Raw genomic sequence first — 16721 nt, 5'->3', positions numbered from 1 at the left:
GTGCATATATGCATAAGGTTGTTTTATCTGCACAAGGTTATTTTATGTGTGTATGCGCACAAGGTTATTTATGTGCGTGTGTGTTGAAATAGTTGTGTATGCATAGGTCCATTTATATTTATTGTTGGTCAAAGGTTTTAACATGTGTAGACCTTTGAAACTTTGGACAAGGTTATTTATATGTAAAGCAAAATCCAGAAAAGGTGCTATGTGATGGAAAAATAGGGATATACAGCAATGAGGGTGACCGAGGAATACATTTAACACAGTGAAACAAAACCTTAGAGAGAATCTTGGAAGAGCTCAAGAGAAACAACTAACTGTAAGAGCCAATTTGTATGTACGTAAGCAAGCTATCCACGAGGCCATTTCTAGGCTACACAGAGAAATCCCATTAACCCTAAAATCAAATTTCTTGGATAGGAGAGAGTAAGGTAAAGTATAATTGTTACATTCAAAGCTCATCAAACATCAGAAGGTGTAGTCTTAGTCTATTTCTATTGTGAGAGGAGACATCCAGTCTAGGAGGGCAGAAAGCTCAAATGATGTGTTTCTGTAAATAATAATGTTACACACACTTGGCATCCAGGTTCCAACATCACACATGTCCCCAAACTTCCAAGCATCTGGATTGTGGATGAGGGAAATGTTAATGGTAAAAGGGTTTAGGCCACAAGCAAGCAAGCAAGACAATGAGGACTTAAGAAGCCTGACACATGATAGAGGTCCAACTATGTAACAACAAGATCTTGGACCCACATCATTTATACAATGAAGATCAAAGTAGAGACATGGAATATCCAAAAAGACAGCTAAAAGGATTGACAATGCACTATCCATGGAACTTATCATCATTGGTGAGACATACACTTGATAGTTCTTTATCCATGGAACTTATCATCATGGGTAAGACAATTGTAGAACCTATGAAGAATGTTATCTTTCATGTTAGGCCAACAAGCTTTGCTCTGGCTTGTAACCAATGTGATGTGCATGTGAAGGAGCAACCTTACTTCACATGCCCTGATTTCCAAAAGAGAGTGAAAGGGAATAAGCCATATCTTGCCTGCAAAACACATCTACTTTATTTTTCTACATGTCCTAGGGATGAATCAGAATGAGAACACATTTATGCATCGATCCATCATTCCCAGCTTAGATATGTCCATCATTCCCAGCTTAGATATTTCACTTGTACTAGGATGACTCGAGGATCAATCTATCTGATTCAAAGATTCTCGAACATTTTGTTTATGAAGCTAGGATCTCCTAGATCTTTGTGACAAGAAACCTTTTTATTTATTCACGCTCGTATAGGTCATCAGTGTTCTGTAAGTTATGGTAGGAGAAGTATCCTATGTAGGGACTCCTTGTGATTAGGTTTTAAAGTAGGTTATGAAGGTAAACATCTTTAGGATAGTTAACATAAGGTAAATAATACCTTGACACAAACTTATGGATAGAGACATGGTAGAGTTGTGAAGGTTTGAGAGCTCTGGCTATAGTGTCTTTTCATTGTCAAAGGAGCTGCTAAGCATAAAATACATGCCCAACACTCTCTAGTGCTCAAGTTAGTTGCACGTATGAGATAACATATACTTTGTGCAAGTATGATTCTCATGGGTTTTTATAAAGCTTACTTGAAGCAATTGTGCCTAGAAGGTTTAAGGCAACCACCATGCATGAGCTTTTCACAAGTTTTCGTTGCAAAAAAAAACGTCAATCTTGCTCAGGAGGTTCATGGCCTACATGTGTTTTTGGTTTTACATCAAACTCTTTCAAACTGTGTGCAACAACATATATATTTCTCCTTCCTAAGTGATCAAATTAAGATGTTCACACCACCCTTTGAGTGTGTTGTGTAGCAGTAGCTTTTTTTTTTGTGCTTGTCGTGTGTTTGAGGAAAGAGTAAACAAAATTTGGTCCCAAAAACGAACTGATAGGCATAAACATGGTATGCATAAAACCAATTATATTGATCAATAAGCTTAGCACAACACCTACCTCTTCCCTTTTTCTAGATGGGTGGGGGAGCCCATGATGCGGGTGTGAGATGGTAGATAGATCATCTCTATTCTCTATATTATCTTAAGGAAGAGTTTCACAAAGCCGTCATGTGGCAAGAATTTGGAGGTTCGGGAAGGGGAGGAAGAGGTTTGGGTAGCATTTGATTTTGGAAGCCTCAAAAGATGTGCAAAGCACGGGTTCCCAACTAGTGTTATGAAAAGGGGTAGTGTTAGGTGCATGAATTGGGGCGAATTAGTGTAGCCGAGAGCCCCCCACCCCATCAAAGAAATCCTTCAGTATTCATGCCCGAGAGGCGAGGTTATGTAGGGCATAATGTCTAGGTGTTTATAGACTGCCCCCCTCTCCGGGAGATGGACTTTGGGTCCATGAGAATGGGCTCCGTCCCTTTTTGACCTAGGAGTTCCGGGTCTCTCAGCATTCTAATTTCTAAGGACCTGATGTGAATACATCATTGAGTAGGGGTCATAGATCTCAATGTAGATTTTCTTTGGCGTCAAAGCGATGCTCTGTCTTTTCTCAGCTTCCATGATGATCTGCAGCTTCGTTGAATTTTGCTAAGGTTTGGGGTATTATTACCAGGGAGAAAGTCTCAATTCTTATTCTTCTCCGCAGCAGCATCAGCTGTGACATTTCTCCGGAAGCAAAAGCGAGCCTCTTGAGCGTTGCTGCGCAGGAGGCATGGCATCCTCCGGTGGGCAAGTCTTCTATTGCTATCGATGCGATGGGAATGTGCGGCCGACGGGCGCAGGAGAGCTGGTGTGCCCGAATTGCGGCGAAGGGTTTCTGGAGGAAGTGGAGAGCCCGGCGCCCGTTCTCCCCCCTTCTCCCATCGGACCCTGGAGCACCATGGACGGCAATCTTGGCCCTCCTCCGGGAGAGAGCCCCCTTGGCTTCATGCGTGGCCTCGCCCAGAGATCCAGAGTAGGCGCCCCCGCCAACACCAACAATACCCCCCCAGGGGTTTCTCCTGTCATGGAGGCTCTCTCTGCTATCTTCCAGCACATGCAAACAGCTCAGCTCCAACCAGGTCCTGAAGGAGGAAGACCCAGAGCCGGCATCGCTACCGGAGCCATCAACCCCATGCTTGTTCTCCAAGGGCAGATGCCTAATTTCCCTGTTGGAGGCAACATAGAGATCTTCTTCGACAACGGGACTGGAGATGGTCCTCGTCGCCTCCCCGGGAACTTGGGAGATTATTTCTGGGGAGGACCAGGCCTGGATCGAGATGGACCTCGTCGCCTCCCGGGTAACTTGGGAGATTATTTCTGGGGACCAGGTCTGGAGCAACTCATCCAACAACTAGCTGAGAACGATCCCAATAGGTATGGTGCTCCCCCTGCTTCCAAGTCTGCTGTTGAAACAATGCCTACCATCAACATATCCGAGGAACAACTAGGTACAGATGCAGCCCACTGTGCTGTCTGTAAGGACGCCTTTGAATTGGGCTCGGAGGCGAGACAGATGCCTTGCTCACATTTGTATCATTCAGATTGCATTCTACCTTGGCTGGCACAGCATAATTCTTGCCCAGTTTGTCGCTATGAGATGCCTACAGATGATCCTGAGTATGATCAGGGCCGGGCACAGGGACAAGGTTCTGCTGCGGGGCCGGGAAATGCTGGTGCATCAGGAGGTACAAGTGGGTTTACATTTTGGGGTGTTCCAGGACAATTCAATACAGGGCAGTTTCCTGGAGGGAGTGAAGTGTGGACAGAGGCAGGTGGGCAGGAGGTGCCTCAAAGTGGTGCTCCTACTGGAGGGGCAACCAGTCTTCCACCTCAAGGAGGCAGGGCACCAGGTGGCAGTCGTTTTTCAATTAGCTTGCCATGGTTTAGGAATGCCACAGCGGTTTCTCAGTCTGCTGCAAATGCGCAAGCAGGAAGTTCAAGCCAGGCTAACAGTGGTGAGACAGTCTCGAGTGGTCCAGCTGGAGAAGGCATTGACACTCCAGGCCAAACCTCTCGACCTTTGGGGACTGATGATGACGGAGATAGAATAATGTCAGAAGCGCACCATGAAGATTTGGATTAGCAGGTGCCATTGATTGGAAGCCTTTATGATGATTCTGATAAAAGTGTAAGGATGCTCAACTATGTTAGCTTCCCATGTCCTTTTCCCCCTTTGCTTTGTATGAAGTAACTTGCCAACAAAACCTGTTTTTTTCGAGCATGGTCCATTAACAGTTCATGTTTTTCTTCTGGCATGTAAAATAGTATTTTTTTCAATTTTCTTTTGTGATTGCAAGGTGCTAGAGAAGATTCTTGGATCTAAGAGTGGAGATTTTGTGCACTTGTTTATAAAATAAGTTTTCTAGTTATCAGAACTACTTTATGGTTCTGATATGAATTTTCTAGCCTCTGGTTCTGCTCAGAGTCACTTTTGCAGCGAGATTTGCAAGAACCTCTGCATTTTGTGATACAACTGTGCTCATGTAAGATTTACTTGGAACATTTATATCCATCTATGTTAAATACGACCTTCCTTTGAACACACATGTTGGGGTGATACCATCGGGTCAAGGATTTCCTGCCTCAAGGAATCTCTCTCGGGCAGCCCTGTTTATTTTATACCCTCATGCTATGTAACATGCGGAAGAACTGCCTGTTTTAAGAACTGTGCAAAACACAAAGATGAACGAAGAGAAGAGAGAGATGTTGCTGAAACAGTGCTTTCTATATATATGTATCAAGATGTACATAGATCCTAGCCAACATGGCCTCCTAAAGGAAAATACCTAAGCCTAGACCTGTCCCACCTATGAGGGATAGGCTCATGGAATTTCCCCTACACGTTGTCGGCCAGGTCCTAGGACAAATACATGCCAAAATCCCATATTAAAACCTAAAAAGGATCCTAATCATAGCCAAAAGTGAGGATTAGCATGTCCACATGTTGTGCATGTGACATTCCCTTGTGCTAAACTTCATGAGTGGAATCCAATTGATCTTGGATGATTGACATCACCCCTTTACTGCTTGTGGCATCCTACTTCCAAAACTGTAGGCTCTCTTGACCACTTGGATCTTGTCTTGAAAACCTTCTGCTGGAACCTTGGATTGCTTCAATCTCTAATGTATTGTTCTGTGTTGAGAAATGTGCACATGTTCTTCTTGTCCCCTCCTTGGGCTGAAAACTTGTACTTTTCTTGGGCTGAGAGCTAGATCCTGTAAGCCCAGCGGGGCGTGCAGTGATAGACTCAACCACGTGTCCAAGAGATAAAGATATAGAGAGAGGGGAGAGAGAGAAGGGAATAGGGATCTTGCATAGTACACCACATTGAGCGGGGAACAGGCCCTGCCCCCCTTTCAGGAATTTATTCAGGAACAATCCACAGGCACGCTGGCCAGGAACAATACAATCAATGAAAACAAAACAAACAGATATGCCGATGTAGGATATCCAAGTCGGTGTCGATGTCAAGGCACAAGATCTCTGAGGCCGATCACACCATGGGGATGGGCTAGTACCAGATCCAATATCCAAATTGAAATCCAATGAATCTAAGCCCAAGTTCCAAGTCCAAATCAAATCCAAAACCAAGTCTAAGTCCAAAAGATCCAAGTCTAGATCAAATCCAAGTCTAGATCAAATCCAAGTCCAGATCCATGTCTAAGCTATATGTCCAAGTTCCATGCCCAAGCTCTATGTCCAGGTTCTCCATGTCTATGCTCCATGTCCAAGCCCTATGTTCCATGTCCAAGCTCTCCATGTCCAAGCTCACATACAAGGAACACGTGTAAATAATGAACTTCTAGATGCCCAAAACAGCTTTGTAGAAGGCGGCGTGCTGCAAGAGGCTGCAGGCAATGCTACAAAAGGGGGAGCAGAGCTGGAGGAGGTAGCAAGTGATTTTCGGTGGTGGATCCAAGCGGCGGCGAAACTGGTGGAGGTGGGTGGAACTCGCGGCAGCCGGCTCCGGGCGGCAGCAATTTCTAAGATAATGTTGCTGTGGCACATGCGCAAGGAGAAGGAGATGATGAGGCACAAGGTGGTGGAGAAGATAATGAAGATATTCTTTCCGAAGTTGCTCTTGTGCTCCTCAAAATTTGTCTCCATGAGGTTGATCCACAAAGTTGATCTTCAAAGAGTTGTTCTCCATCATCAAGAGGAATACAAGTCTCAAGCTTCTTCTATACTTGAAAGGGGTCCTTGGTTTTTGCCATGTCTTGCTTTTGCCTTTTTGCCTTGTTTTTTCCTTTTCCTCTTTTAAATATTTTATTAATAGTCAAATATAGCCAAAGTTCTTGATTTACGCTTTTGTAGCTTTAGGGCCTTGCTTTTTGGCCCTGGAGCTGCTCTCTGGGAAAGCGGCTTTTAGCTTTTGGATCCAATTTGATGTCCTCTTTCCAATGATGCCCTCAGCTCTTGGTCAACACAATTGACTTTTTGCTTTTTCTTGCTTTTTGACCAAGATTGGTGCTTTTTCCTGTTCCAGCTTTGAGAACCCTGCTCCCATGTGTCCACCAACCTATCCGTATGTCCGGGCAAGAGTTCCATCATGTGAAAAAGAGCTCGGAGGGCCAAATAGTTATAGATCCCTTCTTGGAAACTTGCAACCCCTTGTTTCTTGGGCCGAGAGCTAGATCCTTTCTTGGAAATCTGCAACCCCTTGTTTCTCCCCTTGTTTGTTGGGCTGAGAGCTAGATCCCTTCTTTGGAAACCTGCAACCCCTTGTTCCTTCCCTCATCCTTGTACCATGGCTACAAGGATGAGCATCTGGGGGCTGCTTACCCCATGATATGCACGCGGGGGCTCTACACCCCATATTCTAGCTGTAACATGTGGAAGCTTCGTGGGCGAATCGGTAACTTCAATGCCCAAAATTCAGCAATCTTTCACGACGAATATATAATGCACAAAACTGAAGTATATGTGCAGAAAAGAGAGAGAGAGAGAGAGAGAGAGAGAGAGAGAGAGAGAGAGAGAGAAAGGAGACAATATTGGGTCCCAAATACCCTCTGTAGGGTCCCCACCACAAATGGTGTATTTCTTTATTAGAATGATGCAAATCAGAAAATAAAGACGGAATCTTGACCTGCACTTTCACCTTGGTTGGAGCTTTCCCCTTGGCTGTCCTGGCCCTTGGAACATAGCAACCCGTCATGAATAATGAGATACTAGACCTGACTTATGGCTGGGCTTTATACACCCTCTCAGGCTTCAAGTCAGCCACCATACAGAAGTCAGCCTGCTGCAAATCTCCACGACTTGCCCAAAATAGCATTAAATGCTAATAAAACCCATCGTTTCACATCTATGAAGAAGGCTGGCCATAATGCACACAATCTGGGCTGCTGGGTAGCCCCTGTGCATGCTGTTTGGGCTGCCCCACACCTGGCCAACAGGCTGTCCAGGGCCTTGGGCCCTGTCGGCTGCCTGACTAGAGCCCCTAGGGCTGGCCGACAGCCTGCCCAGCCCATGCCAAGGCTGGTGGGCACAGCATGGGCCCTCCTGGCCCCTTGGGGGTGGTTCTACACCTCCCTTATGCCCACAGCAAGAGCCTTAGGCTCTGCTTTGGGGTAGCCCTATGGGGTGGCCCCTTCTCTACATGCAAACCTACATGCATTTATAGATGTTGATGGGGAGAAACATGTAATTAGGGTTTAGAGTTCATTCATGGGAGACATACACAGAGAAGCAAGGGAGAGAGAGAGAGAGAGTTGTGGGGATAAGTCAACTCATGAAAAGCATGAGTGTGTGACTCCCCTATCACACATGTATATTGCACTAGTACACATAGTGCACTTAGTACATTAAAAGTACTAAGTGTACTATGTACTATAACTTATGGGCTTGTACACACTATAAGGGTGGGCATAACGCCTTTACCCCAACAACCTCCCACTTAAAGGCAAAGTGCCCTTAAGTAAAGGAAAAGAAAAAATCAGCATGTACATGATAATATACAAGGCCATATCAAGGCTGAAACTGGCCTCATCCAATGCCCATCAAGTGTCTGCAATGAGCAAACCGCTCCGGAGGCAAACTCTTCGTCAACAGATCAGCCGGGTTGTCATCCGTATGAATCTTAACAAGCTGAATTTGCTTGTTCTCTATCACTTCTCTGATGAAGTGATACTTCACATCCACATGCTTCGTCTTTGCATGAAAGACAGGGTTCTTTGCCAACTGGATGGCACTCTGACTATCACAATGCAACAATGGAATATCCCCTGTATAGCCCAAATCAACCACTAACCGAGATAGCCATAATGCCTCCTTGCAAGCCTCTGTGGCTGCAATATACTCGGCCTCTGTAGTAGATAAGGCTGTGCACTTCTGCATCCTGGATATCCATGACACAGCACCTCCTGTGAATGTAAAGACATAACCGGTAGTAGACTTCCGGTTATCTGGATGACCGGCATAATCCGAATCCGTGTAACCATGCACTAATGCATCCTGTTTGCCAAAGCAAATGCACAAATCCTGTGTGCCCTTTAGGTATCTCATGACACCTTTCACTGCTTCCCAATGCTTCTTGCCAGGGTTGGCCATGTATCTAGAAACCACTCCCACTGCAAATGCAATGTCCGGCCTAGTAGCAACCATGGCATACATGAGACTGCCACAAGCTGAAGCATACGGAATCTTGGCCATATCAGCCCTGTCTCTATCTGACTGTGGGCTGTCCATAGCACTGAGTTTCACATATGGAGGCAAAGGAGTACTAGCTTTCTTCCCCCCGTCCATATTGAACCTCTGCAAGACCTTGCCAATGTATTCCTTCTGAGACAAATACAACACATGCTGATTTCTGTCCCGAAGTATCCGCATACCCAAGATGTGATTTGCATCACCCAAATCCTTCATATCAAAGGTTTGATGCAGCCTCTGCTTCAAGGCATCCATCTCTTTACGAGATTTCCCAGCAATCAACATATCATCAACATACAAAATGAGAATCAATAGACTGCCATCCAAAGCTTTCTTGGTATACAAGCAGTGATCTATGTCACTTCTCCTGAATTTCTGAGATTTCATGAATGTATCAAATTTATGATACCATTCTCGTGGTGCCTGTTTTAGCCCATAAAGACTCTTTTTCAGCTTGCATACAAGCTTCTCCTTTCCACTCACTGCATAACCCTCTGGCTGCTGCATATATATCTCCTCATGGAGATCACCGTGAAGAAAAGCAGTCTTCACATCCATCTGAATCAAGTCCAGATCATCATGCGCAACCAAAGCCAACACAGCTCTAAGTGTGGTCATTTTGACCACTGGAGAGAAGATCTCATCAAAGTCCACACCATATTCCTGCTTAAAGCCCTTAGCCACTAACCTGGCTTTGTATCTTGGCTTTGCATCTGGTGCAACTTTGAGCCTGTAAACCCACTTGCATGGCAAAACCTTCTTGCCTGCAGGCAAAGGCACCAACTTCCATGTTTCATTTTTATGCAGAGAATCCATCTCTGACTTCATGGCACGCTCCCATAGAGCCTTGTCTGCCCTCTGTAAAGCCTCTTTATAACATGAGGGCTCTCCACAGTCAGTAAGCATCAAATAGTCAACCCCTGGAACAAACCTGTCAGGGGCTCTGGAGGGTCTAGTGGACCTCCGTACCCAATGACCATCATTTGCAGGTTGCTGTCCAGCCTGCATATCACCCATTGGTGGCTCCTGTTCCATGCCATAAGGCTGAAAAATCATGCCCGGTATATCCTCCAACTGTGGTATATCCATAGGGATATCTTCTGCCATATCTGGCTGTCCATTTGGACCATTTTCAGCACCATTTAAGGGCTGGTTTTCCTGCTGTAATGGCTGATTTACAGCCCTTTGTTGTTGTCCATGATGTCCATCATCATCAAAGATGACTCTGCCAGGCTCCTGTTGCCTTGCAGGCTCCTTATACATGCATGTTTCATCAAAAATGACATCATTGCTGCGTATGATCTTTTTATTCATGGGATCCCAAAGTCTATACCCCATTTCACCTCTGTCACCATATCCTAGGAATATGCATTTGTGAGACTTAGGATCAAGTTTGGTGCGCATTTCCCTGCGTATGTGCACGTACGCAACGCAACCAAACACTCTTAAGTGCTTGTATGACGGAGGCTTCCCTGTCCATACTTCTTCTGGCACTTTCCCACCAAGCCTCGTGTTAGGTGACCTGTTTATAAGGTGAACGGCTGTCATAACAGCTTCAGCCCAAAAACCATGAGGTAATGCAGCATGTGACAACATAGAACGGACCTTCTCCTGTATGGTCCTGTTCATCCTCTCTGCTGTCCCGTTTTGTGGAGGATCATAAGGAGTAGAGAGCTCCCTCTTGATGCCTTTAGCATCACAAAAGTCCTGAAACTGTTTGGACGTATACTCTCCACCATTGTCGGAACGCAAAGCCTTCAGTGTTTTGCCAGTTTGATTCTCAACATGAGCAACAAACTTCTGAAACACTGCGAATGTATCACTCTTCAAACGAAGAGGATAGACCCACACCTTGCGTGTGGCATCATCAATAAAAGACACAAAGTATTTTGCCCCTCCCAAAGAAAGCTGAGGCATCTCACATACATCTGTATGCACAAGCTCTAACTGAGCATCTTTCTGTCCAAGAGCTTTCTTGTGGGGGCACTGTAGTTGCCTACCATATATACAATGCTCACAAAACTGAAAACTTGAAAACTTTAGAGAAGGCAAGTAACCCAAACGAGACAATTGCTCCATTCCCTTGACACTCATGTGTCCCAACCGGCTATGCCACATAGAAATTTCCGGCAGCTCGGTTGCATTTACATTAGCATGGTGACAAACACCTGCATGCATAAAGTAAAGAGTGTCCACTTTAGAGCCTCTGGCAACAACCAGTGAGCCCTTACTAATTTTCCACTTTCCACTACCAAATGTGGTAACATAATCAGCATCATCAAGCTGTCCAGTAGAAAGCAGATTCTTCTTGATCTCAGGCACATGCCTGACATCATGGAGCATAAGCTGTGAGCCATCTGAAAATACAAGCCTCACATCACCTCTGCCAAGAATTTTGCATGCATGGTTATCACCCAAATAAACCACTCCTTCATTGCCAGCAGTGTACCTGACAAACAAGTCTCTGCAACCTGTGACATGAAAGGAGGCACCTGAATCAATGATCCATGAGTGCATACCATGACCACCTGTAAGAAGTGAATGGGCATCAAGTGAAGACGTAAAGAGGACCTCATCCTCACTGCCACCTGCATGTGACACATTGATTTCTTCGATCTTGACTCCACTTTTGCCCTTTGGCTTTACATCTTTGGCTTCATCCTTCTCTTTGTCTTTGCCTTTTCCCTTTTCCTTTTGATCATTTTTCCATTTGTAGCATTGCTTTTTGATGTGTCCCTTCTTGCCACAATAATGGCATTCCAAATCCTTTTTCGAGCGAGATTTGCTCCTTCCCCTTTCTTGGCTTTTCCCCCTTTGTTGGGATCTCCCACGTGCATTCATTGCATTAGACTTGCCAACAGAGTTGTTTTTCCTGTTCATCTCTTCTTGAAGAAGAGCACCCTCAACATCTGCATATGACAGCATAGCATGCGAATTGCTAGTGGCTGTCCTGAATGTGTCCCAACTCTCTGGCAAAGTGCATAACAAAAAAGTGGCTTTGAACTCATCGTCCATTGCCAACTTTTGATTGATGACCTGGCTGACAATACCATTAAACTCATTGAGATGGGCTGTCATAGATGCCCCTTCCTTCATCTGAAGGCCTATGAGTTTCTTCAACCAATACACTTTGCTTGAGGCACTTTGTTGGGCATACAAGTCCTGCAATCTCTGCCACATTCCCCAAGCTGTCTTCTCTTCACGAATGCTGAAAAGTAATGAGTCTGACACAGATAACATGATAGTAGATCTTGCCAGCTCATCCATATCTTCCCACTCTTCAGCAGTAAGAGAAGCGGGCATTACACCCCTTTCTTTGATAGGCTTGTGCTGCTTTTTCTGGAGCAACACATTGTAGCACTGGGTTTGCCAAATATCATAATTATGCGAGCCTTCAAGCTTCTTGATGTGAAGCAATGAAGAGCTCTCACCTGTGGTTGCCATAGCAAAATGCAACCTGTCAATGCCTAAATCCCTGCAAATGTGCAAACACTGCACCAAAAGATGTGCAAACACTGCACCCAAAGCACACAAAGTGCTCACAAATGTTCTCCCAAGCTTTATCTCCCACTGCGGAAGCAAGAATGCAACTTTTCTCCCACTTTATGTGATGAAAACACCAAAATCTGGTTGCTGCAGATTTTGGACAGCACCTTGAATGTGCTCTTTTGCCCTTCCAAAGTACTGTACAGCAGTACTAAGCGCTCACCAATGATGTACCAAACCTGTACCGGCAATTTCAGCAGCTGAATTTGAACCTTTTGATCACTCAAAACAATGTACAGCCATGCCAAAACATGCACAAAGCTGTGCCAAATCTGTACCAGCAGGTACAGTAGCAATAAATGCTCTCGTGGCTGTCCAAATGAGTGAAAATCAGACTTTTACAGTCACGAACACTGCATACAACAGTCCCGAACAGAAATTGGGCAAAAGCCCCTTGACTGCAAGCTGATTTTTGAGGATTCAAGGCATAAATGTCTTGCCTGCTGCTTTGCCAAGCTCAACAAGCATACAAACTTGAAAAACCCCTTGATTTGAGATCAATTTCTGATCATGCATGGTACATTGACGCACATGAAGGCATCCAGAGTGTTCACGATGCTTCCCCCTGGCCACATATACATCCAATACATGAAAGCCCCTTGATTTGCACTGCAATTTGCTGCAATTTTGCCCAAATGTGCGATTTTTCACATCATACAGCATGTATGAGTGCTTAATTGCACAATTACATCAAAAGCCCCAAATTTCGACATCCTTTTTCCTGCAAATTGATCCTGATTTGACCAATTTCCTGCAAATTGATCCTGATTTGACCAATTTCCTGCAAATTTAGCCTGATTGTGACCAATGTCACCCAATTTTGCCAATTTTGCTCAAAAATTGAGCAATTAGGGCACCTGTACCTGCTCAATTGTTTGATTTGACAAGGAAAATCCAAAATTGAAGCAAAATACCTTTGATTTAATCCAATTTGCAGGCTGAATTTTTGTTGCAGGAATCAGCTTCTGTTTTGTGCAGGTGAGAAGGGGGGGCACTTGTGCTGCAGATTTGATGGCTGCTCCAATCAAGATGAAGCGTTTGCTGGTGTTGATGCTGATTATGTAGTGGGGCTTGGGATGTTGAAAGCACCGAGCAAAGTGCTGTTAGCCGACTTGAGGAGAGGCGCGCCTCGAGATCCAAGCTGAGCTGGGAGGACACGGGAGCCTTCTGCGTGCGGGCAGCCGCGTAGCTGTTCCAGTCCGCTAGAAGTTACGCAGACTCCCCATCGCCACCAGTGCCGCCTCCGCTGCTGGATAGCGCTTTAGTAGCCAGCACTTGTTCGCCAACGCCTTCGCCCTTTCCAGCTGGTTGCTGCAGGCGTAAAGCCACGAGGTGTACTTACGTTGCCAGCTATCTTAGCTGTCAACCGACGCCTAGGTGTGTTACACCGTCGCCAGTCCACGCTCACGCTCGACCTCCGCCATGTGGACTTAATTCGCCTACGGCTGCTGCCTTCGCCTGGTTGGCTCGCTGCTGAGAGCCAACGCCTGCCTGCGACCTTCCACGCTCACCAGTTCCACGCTATATGCCTGGGTTCCCTGTTTGCTGCGATGACTGGATGGCTACGCCTCTTAACACACAGGCACTATCTGGCCAGCCCCTGCGACCAAGGAATCAAAAGGCCCAAGAGCAGGCGACCAGCAGAGTAGAAGAGGGAGGAGAACCTGGAGAAAAATCTGGAGACCAAAGCTCTGATACCAGTTGATGGGGAGAAACATGTAATTAGGGTTTAGAGTTCATTCATGGGAGACATACACAGAGAAGCAAGGGAGAGAGAGAGAGAGAGTTGTGGGGATAAGTCAACTCATGAAAAGCATGAGTGTGTGACTCCCCTATCACACATGTATATTGCACTAGTACACATAGTGCACTTAGTACATTAAAAGTACTAAGTGTACTATGTACTATAACTTATGGGCTTGTACACACTATAAGGGTGGGCATAACGCCTTTACCCCAACAGATGTCCGGCACCCGGTCGCAAACCAGATACTCAGATCACCTGACATCATTCCAAGGGAGACTCACAGTGCGGACTAGCACTGCTTCATGTTCAGGACAATGCACACTTGACCTCAAACACACAGAGTGGAACCGTGGCTGACTCGTCCCGGACGGGGCTTACATGGGACCAGTTTCCACTCGAGGTCTTGCACCTTCTTGTTCAGATATGTCAACATAGCATCCAAGTGTTGAGGAATTACTTGGCTGCATTTTCATGTTTGGACGAAAAATTTGTACTGTGCTTTTTCCAAAGCTTCACTAATTCAACACCTCTAGGACTTCCACTAGGCTTTGATACCAATGTAACATGCGGAAGAACTGCTTGTCCCCTGTCTTAAGAAATGTGCAAAACACAAAGATGAACAGAGAGAAGAGAGAGATGTTGCTGGAACATTGTTTTCTGTAATATGTACCACTATGTACATAGATTTGTTGGAAGGGAGGATAGGGATGTAGTGAGATCTGTGTGACGGATGACTGATTTGAATAGGGATGTAGCAGGACTTGTTGTGTGACACATGACCCCAATTTTCTAGGGCAAGATTTTGGGCTTCATGATTTTTTGCAGTGTTTTTTCTGTAAATTGCTTTCTTGAAATGGAATGATTTTACTTACAAAAGAAGGTTGATTGCAGTGTGGTGTGAGTGGCCCCTTTTTCTGTCACTTCCAATTTTTCTTTGATTTTGAGCTAGCAACACTTGGGGATAACCTTGATTTGCCAACTTGGAGCATTCAGGTTACTAGTTTCCAATTGTGTTTGAGGGTCTCTGTAGAGGGTGTCTGAACTCTCATCCAAGAGTAAAACCAAGCATTCATCATTTCGCATGCACAGTTTTGAAAGAGATCCAAAATTAGCAAGACGAAACTAGCTTGGCATAAGGTGAATCAACAACCCAACTTTCGTATGCAAAATTAACCTCCGCGCAGCCTAAATGTGAACAGACTTGAGTCCAAAGACTTATCTCTTGCCCCTTAGTTTGTCCTTCGTGTGTATGCATTAACCAGCCAACTTTTATATACCAATTAACCTTCCGGTGCCCTAGTCGTGAACAAATGAGTCGACACTTATCTCTTGCTTAGTAGTTGTTCCCCTGATGCTTGCACATCAATAGGTCTTTCCAGTCAGCTTGGCTATGCCTATGAGCCCGGCCTTCCTTAACTGTTTGTCTCAGGTAAGCATTCATGCTCGTTGCTTCAAACGTGGATGTGCACTTCCATGCCACCGTGGTATTGGCTCTCCTTGGGACAGCTGGTTCTTGAGCTCTTTGCTTTATTTATCGGCCTCAATCCACTAATCTTTGCCCAAAGCATTATTTTACTGGCCTTGGTTCACAATATTGGCCGATTTTATAATTGATTAATCAAGGTCGTGACATTCTCATCCCCCTTATTCATTGCTCTTCAGGAGAACATAGCCTTATCCAAGATACAATTTTGTAGTTCCCTCTGTGAACCATAGAACATCATCTTACTATTTTTATTTTTTATTTTGGGTTTTTCGAGCCGGGGTCAGAGATCTTACTATTTTGTGCCACTACATCACATGATCATATCGATCTTGTTTCCTATGCACCATTGCCATATCTCCAAAGTCTAGCTTGAGCCAAAAATGTAGCTAGGTTTGCAATCGAGTTTGTAGTAGATGAGGGCTTCTACATCACATGTACATCTTGGCTGAGCATTTTGTGATGATCCACCAGCACCTTACAACTATGCAAGGATTCAAGCTTCATTGTACCATGATTTTGGGTACTTTTACTAGGATATTGGAGAGGACGTAATGCTTGTAGCTTTACCATGAAATTTTATCCAAGAATTCACACTACCCTTTATTGAGGATGTAGCATGTTAATAACTAGTATTGTATCTTGGTTCCCTTGATTTCTTTTTTATGCAGGTTGAAGACATCTTGCTTAGAATCTTGTACCATCAAGATTGTTCAGTGCCGCCACACTCGAGAGGGAGGTTGGTAAGGCCATTGATCCACATCACTTCTGAGCACATAATGCATGATCTAGGGGAGAGCGAACTAGGATTGGCACATCTCTAGTTAAAGGAGGGATAGACAGATCCGAGTTATTTTATTAGTAAGTGGTTCACCATATAAATAATTAATTATTTAAGTAAACAATGAAACTCAATAGCATGTTTATACATGGTTGTCATGCTTGTAGGTGGTTATGGATACATTTACAGAGTAGCTAGGATAGAGCATTGTAGCTAGGATACATTTAGAGAGTAGATAGGATAGAGCATTGTAGTTGTGTTTCAAGTTGTGGAGGACTTGGTGTCCTTGGAGAAAGACCCCACCATTTTCCCATGCATGCCTTGGTGACATCACGTGGAACCTTGTGGAGTAGGGATTTGGGAGTTGGATGCACCTTTTAGCTTGTCATGAGATACATTTTATACACTTTCACTATGACATACTATGATGTTGACATACATGCTTGGTTGTTTTTTTTAGTATTTCTCTCCATATGGAAGTAGACTCTGTATGTGCAAGATATAATGTTGGCGCGTTTGATGGCTATGATGATGTTGGT

General features: G+C 44.7%; 1 protein-coding gene across 2 annotated transcripts; it reads left to right on the top strand.

The window, feature by feature from the left end:
• The first annotated feature begins 2474 nt into the window (after positions 1-2474).
• On the top strand, positions 2475-16091 carry LOC147636849 (E3 ubiquitin-protein ligase RING1-like). Of its 2 annotated transcripts, none has more exons than XM_086800409.1 (2): positions 2475-4104; positions 16073-16091. In XM_086800409.1, exon 1 carries the CDS (start codon positions 2707-2709, stop codon positions 4057-4059), a length of 1353 nt encoding a protein of 450 aa, XP_086656535.1. In that variant the 5' UTR covers positions 2475-2706; the 3' UTR covers positions 4060-4104; positions 16073-16091. The 2 variants fall into 2 exon arrangements, with proteins under 2 accessions (XP_086656535.1, XP_086656534.1); XM_086800408.1 differs by lacking the exon at positions 16073-16091 and adding an exon at positions 4274-4520.
• Positions 16092-16721: the final 630 nt, after the last annotated feature.

Source organism: Cibotium barometz, chromosome 7 (genome assembly GCF_041138505.1).
Source record: "Cibotium barometz isolate CiBa-2024 chromosome 7, ASM4113850v1, whole genome shotgun sequence".
NCBI classification, from domain to species: domain Eukaryota; kingdom Viridiplantae; phylum Streptophyta; class Polypodiopsida; order Cyatheales; family Cibotiaceae; genus Cibotium; species Cibotium barometz.
Note: the sequence above shows the minus strand (reverse complement) of the source record. Positions and strands in the feature narration are given on the sequence as shown.

Excerpts from the sequence above, each read along its gene's own strand:
- LOC147636849 (XM_086800409.1), top strand. The coding sequence starts at position 2,707 with ATGGCATCCTCCGGTGGGCAAGTCTTCTATTGCTATCGATGCGATGGG.